This window comes from Sturnira hondurensis, unplaced genomic scaffold (genome assembly GCF_014824575.4).
Source record: "Sturnira hondurensis isolate 20B ecotype Veracruz unplaced genomic scaffold, ASM1482457v3 Scaffold0015509, whole genome shotgun sequence".
Taxonomy (NCBI): domain Eukaryota; kingdom Metazoa; phylum Chordata; class Mammalia; order Chiroptera; family Phyllostomidae; genus Sturnira; species Sturnira hondurensis.
In genome coordinates, this window is record NW_028088140.1 from 13,384,982 (window position 1) to 13,390,981 (window position 6,000).

Genomic DNA, 6,000 nt, shown 5'->3' on the forward strand with positions numbered 1-6,000 from the left:
AGAAGGGGAGAGAGAAGGGGAGAGAGGAGAAGGGGAGAGACTTTTTTTAATCAGCTTTGGGGAAAGCTTTCTTATCAAGAAGGCTGTGTTGATTCATTCTGACTTTGAGCCAGTCAGGAGACAATGTGATGTGCTGTTCTTGTGTTCTACCTAGAATATATCTGTTTACAGTCTTCACTCCTCGGGGAACATTTTTTGAAAAAAGGAGATAATTACTATTGTCCACTCTATAACCATTTTCTTGCTAGGGACTCCAGAGTGTCTCTCCCCTAGTCCTTGAAACCTTTTTCATATGGCTTCCAAGACACCACAGGTTCCTGGTTCTCCTTCCTCATTGGTTGTTAATTTTTAGTCACTGCTACTTCTTCCTCATCTTCATCTATACTTATTGCTTTGGTAAATTCATGAAGTCTCATGATTTTCAAGTGTGCACCTCCAGTCCTTCCTTTGCCCTCTACTTCAGGCTCACACACACTCCACTTAGACACCCAACAGGTCTCACAACTTCACCAATTCCAACACTGAGCTCCTGATATACACTTCCTACCACCAAACCTGACCTTCTCTCTGAACTCAATGTCCCAGCAATTATTAACACCATTCTCTTAGTTGTTTAGGAAAACAAACTTAGAGAAATTTCACTCCTTTCTTTGTCTCAATCCATTAGCAAGTCCTATAGCCTCTGCCACCAACAAATTTAAAGTCTGACAACGATTCATGTCAGTAATGCCTGGATTACTACAATGGTCTCTCTGTTTCCACTCTCAACTCCATCCCCTGCAGTCTCTTCTCAACACAGCAGTTAAAGGGATTATTTAAAATATGTCAAAACACACCGAAACTCCTAAGGGCAGGCATTTTTTATCTACTGTGTTCACTGCTGTACCTGCAGTGACTGAAATAGTGCCTGGTTCATAGTAGGTGCTCTACATGTATTTTATAAAATAATAAATAATTTTAAATCCTCAATATGAATTTGACTCTATTCATCATCTTTTTCTTCTACTATCCAATCTAGCTGGAAAATCTGTTTTTGCTTTTGTCATTCCACCTTCTCCTACCAGCCAACTTCAAATATGCCATCTCTTTTTATCCTCTTGTTTAAAAGACTACTTTCCTTCTTCAAACTCACCTCCTTCTACAAAGCTTCTCCAAATTAGGCCAATTTGCCTCTTGTGGAAAATAACCTAGAAAATAAAAATGGTAACTAGGTAGGTATGGTAGGATCATAAGTGACTTTTTCATCCTTACCTGAAGACATGGTTATTGTTTTGAGAAAGAGAGAGGAAGGGAGGGAGAATGTGAGGGAGAGAAACATCGACTGGTTGCCTTTCATATGTGCTCTGACAGGGGACACCAAACCCACAACCTAGGCATGTGCCCTGACCTGGAATCGTACTGGTGACCTTTCTGTTTGCAGGATGACACCCAACCAACTGAGCCACACCGGTGATCAGGGACAAGTGACATTTTTATAAACACCTTTATTGAGATATAATTCACATTCTATATAAAAGTTTATAATTCAATGATTAGTATATTCACAGATACGTACAACCATCAGCACAGTAAATTGTACATTTTCATCACTTCAAGATCAAATCTTATATGCTTTAGCTATCACCCCTGTGCTCCACCCTACCCCTGCCCTAAGCAATTACTAATCTACTTTCTGTTTCTACAGATCTTCCTGTTATGGACTTTCATATTAATGTAATCATATAGTATGTGGTCTTTTGAGATGGGCTTCTTGCACTTAGCATGTTTTCAAGGTTCATTCACGCTGCTGCATGTGTCAGTCAGTACTTTGTTCCTTTTTATGGTCAAATAACATTCCATTTTACGAATATGGGAGACATCTTAAAGATAAATATCACTGTGCTAAAACTATTTAAGAGTACATTGGAACTTTTTCTTAATCCTCACCCAAGAATACATCCACTGATTTTTTTTTTTTTTTGAGAAGAAAAGGGAGGAAGTGATGGGGAAGAAGGAAGGGAGGGAGAGAGAGAGAATCATTGACTGGTTGTCCCCTTCCCCATATGTACCCCTACCTGGGGTAGAACCCCCAACTCAGGTATGTGCCCTGAGTGGGAACTGAACCCATGACCTTTTGGTGTACAGGACAATGTTCCAACCATCTGAACCATACTGGGAAGGGAAAGAGTAATCTGGAACTTTAAAAGAGCTTTATAGCAACCTGAAATCTCTCTTCCCCCTCACAGGCAATCTCACTCCTTCTTCTCGAAGACTATTGCACATTTACTAAAAGTTATCTACACTCACTTTTATTTTGTTTTATAATCTCTAACAATCTGACTTCTACTCTAACATCTGAACTAAAAGCACTTTTCTTGGTCAGGAGATATACAAATTAATAAATGCAGTTGCTCTTTTGGGTTCCCATCTTCCACCCAACAAGTCATCCTGGATTTGTATGCTTAATTTGTCAGTGTTGATCACCCTTTTAAATAATATTGCTTTATAGTTGAGAGCATGGATTCTGGAATCAAACAGACTTAAGTTTGAGTCAAAGTTCTGTCTCTTAGTAGCTGTGTGACTTCAGGTAAGTTATTTAACCTCTCTAAACTTCCATTACTTCTTAGAAAATGGGGAGAATAGCATGTATATTATAGGTCAGTGTAAGGATTAAATGAAATAATGAATAAAAGGTCTGACACTACAGGCACTCAGTAACTACAGATTATTATTTTTATTGAAAATGTCCCTCCCTTGGTTCAAAAGGTTCCATCCTCAACTTTCTTTACTACTTCCCCAATCCATTTCTTTGGAAACATCATTTTCACTGCTTTTATATTACCTCTATAATTAAAACACTGCCTGATGCAGAGTAATTAACTACTTGTTGAATGAGCAAATAGATCTCTTTCAATCTCCTGATGACTGGTTGCCTCTCTCATGTCTCCAACTGGGTACCGGGCCCACAATCCAGGCATGTGCCCTTACTGGAAATCGAACCAGCAACCTTTTGGTTCACAAGCCAGCACCCAATCAACTGAGCCACACCAACCGGGGCTCATTACTATTTCTATCGACCCTCTCATCCAACCATATAACTATCTATATTCTATCTCGATGATAACAATGCTAATTCAGGATCTCCCCATACTCTTAACAACGCTACAATGGCTTAAATGTTCTACCCACTCCTGGTCTTCCCTGGATCATCTTCGTAGAAAAGTCATAAAATTCATCACTAACTCCTCATAGCCAAATGCATTAAATCAAACTCAGCCTAGAGGTCACTGCTTTCCATCTAAGGACCAAACCTCTCTCTCCTGACTCATTTCCCCGTACTCCCCTAATTATGCCTTCTGTTGCTGATAACTGTCTTGCCTCATGACTTTGTTCCTACAACTGGGACATAGCTCCCTCCACTCTTACAAGTTCACTTTAACCCAGTCTGTAGATGAAAACGCATATGCTACTTCCTTCATCTGTTTCCTGAGTCTCTCCATCCATATCCTCTAAAAAAGAAAACCTGCACTTGTTTCGTACAAGTGCAAAAGAACTGCACTTGTACATATTGGAGTTCTTTGTTGCTACCATTTCTCCCATGATAGTGCATGCTCCTTGCAAGCAGCAGCTTGCCTTACCCATGACTGTATCTCTCAAAAGAACAACATCCTTGCTTATATTACATTAATGGGTTTCAACTAGCTTCTATTCCTCTTTCTCTGCAATATCCTTGTTTAGGTATATCTTTTATAGCTTGTCTACCTACAATTAACTCTTGTTTAGCACTTTGACATTTACTTTACACCCACAACTCTGTGAAGTATTTTTTATCTTCCATTGACTTAAACGAGATTGAGGCTTAATTAGAATAGCGCGGGATGGGGAATACTGGAACCCATCTCCAGGACCTCCTAATTCTGTACTCCTTTTTTAGTTTCATCTCGTTCTCGACTCCCTTGTCGCTATAGCTCCCCAATGCTCCAGTACCCTGAAATCTTTCCCTTTGCATATTCTAATTTTCCACATCCGCTCCCCAGGACTCCGGACGCCCCCAAACCCCACCCCCATATTTCGGGCCCACATCTGTCTCTTCCGAGCTGCTTCCACAGGTACTCTTCCCTCACCAGAGTTTCCCTTCCCCAGACCCTTCCCAGAAACCCGAAATTTTATACTCACGCCATTCTAAACCCCCGGAGTCACAGATGCCAACGGAAAAACAAAAGTTAGATCAAGCAGCGTCGTGGCGCCACCGACGGTACTGAAATCCGTCCAATCGCCTACCAGTTTGCCCAGTCCCGGTAGCATTGCGCACCAATGGGAAGGATATTCACTCAGAGGCACACCCCATTCCTGCTCACTGGTGCTCGCGCCTTATCGCGCAGAGATCGTTGGGGAATGTAGTTTTATTTCTGCTCACAGCTCTCTAGGCGGAGGAGGTAACTAGTCTCCCAGTTCTCTCAGAACGATACTTGGGATCAGACTGAACTAGTTCTGGACGCCTACAGTTTATGCTTGTTTATCTACTTTGTTTACATAAAAAGTGATGCAGAAACGCACTGCACAGTCATGAAAGGATCATAGGATTATTGTGTGTCGTAATGAACAGTATCTCAAGAAGATAAAGATAAGAAGTTTCTCCTTTAATGCCCTGGTGTTCTAAGCCAAGGCAGGGCCTGTGGTTCAATCTGTAGAGTCAGAGGATTGTGTATGTAAGTATATAAATGCTGACACTTTTGATAGATAGCAGGCTCTACTTAATTTTCCTGAGAGATGTGAGAAATTGACTTTAATAATATAACCCAAAACCCAACTGTCTCATCTTTCCAGAAGAGCAAGGTTTCAGAACTGCAGCTACTGGTATGGAAAAGCTTAGACTCTTCACTAATATAAGACCTAAGGATGTCCGAGAGAAACTTGCCATCTTTTCCCAAGCCTGCCTTTTTTTCCCCTTTGTGATTTTTCTCTGTTAGTTACATCAAGATCTTCTCAGACACCGTGGTTCAGTATGTTTATCTCTCTTTTGGCCCCTACATTAAAAAAAAATCATGGTGTTCTTTTTCTTTTTAATTTTAATTTTTATTAATTCTTGTTCAAGTACAGTTTTCTGTCTATTCCCAGCCCCGCCCCCACCAGGGCTCCCCACCTCCCTCCCATTTCCGCCCCCCACCTTAGTTATTGTCCATGTGTCCTTTATACTTGTTCATGTGAGTCCATCCCCTTTTCCCCTATGATTCTCTCCCCTCTCCTCTCTGGACCCTGTCAGCCTGTTCCGTATTTGAGTGTCATTGGTCATATTTTGCTTGCTTGTTTGTTTTGTTGTTTATATTCCTGTTAACGGTGATATCATATGGTATTTGTCCTTCACCACCTGGCTTATTTCGCTCAGCATAATGCTTTCCAGTTCCATCCAGATCATGGTGTTCTTACCTTCATACCTGTTCTCAAATATAGGTCTTCCTGTTTCCTTCTGCTTCCAGTCTCATTACCTTTTACTTGAACTACTACAAGAAAAAAAATTTTTCTCATTAAACTTTGTTTTTAGTCTCAAAAATCCTGTGACAGATTTTTGGTCAAGTTGTTTCCGCTAAAAATTACTGATTTCAAAAAGGAAACTAAGTGGTCCACAAAACATTCTCTTTTCCTTTTGAAGGTGATATGATGCATTGTAATCATTAACCCATCTTTTACTCTTGAACTTAAATGGCCAATTGAGACAAACAGTTCTATGACTGTCCTTCCACCACTGACTAAGACTGAGGTGGCAGGTATTGGGGATAACATTCATTTAGCCTTCTGAGCTTTCTGGGCGGACTTGGTGACTTTGCCAGCTTCCACTGCCTTCTTGTCCACACCTCTAATGACACCCATAGCAACTAACTCTCATATCTTGAAAAGCAAAATGGCCCAGAGAAGGATAGTTAGAGAAGTTCTCAACACGTGTGCCCTTGCCAGAAACCGTATCAACGATGGCAGCATCATCAGATTTCAAAAACTGTGGACCACTTTTTGGATTCCAACAAC

The 6,000-nt window shown here is 40.8% G+C and overlaps 1 protein-coding gene across 4 annotated transcripts in view; it reads right to left on the bottom strand.

Moving 5' to 3' along the window:
* The window catches only part of CCDC77 (coiled-coil domain containing 77), a 49,081-nt gene extending 44,815 nt beyond the window's left edge, over positions 1-4,266 (bottom strand). For 2 of the 4 annotated variants that reach the window (XM_037064820.1, XM_037064819.1), the window contains exon 1: positions 4,156-4,251. In XM_037064820.1, coding sequence (XP_036920715.1) covers positions 4,156-4,160 — 5 coding nt within the window. In that variant the 5' untranslated portion in view covers positions 4,161-4,251. Of the gene's footprint in view, positions 1-1,132; positions 1,188-4,155 lie in introns of all 4 variants that reach the window. The other 2 variants (XM_037064818.1, XM_037064821.1) reach the window with 2 other exon arrangements.
* Between the last annotated feature and the right edge of the window lie 1,734 nt (positions 4,267-6,000).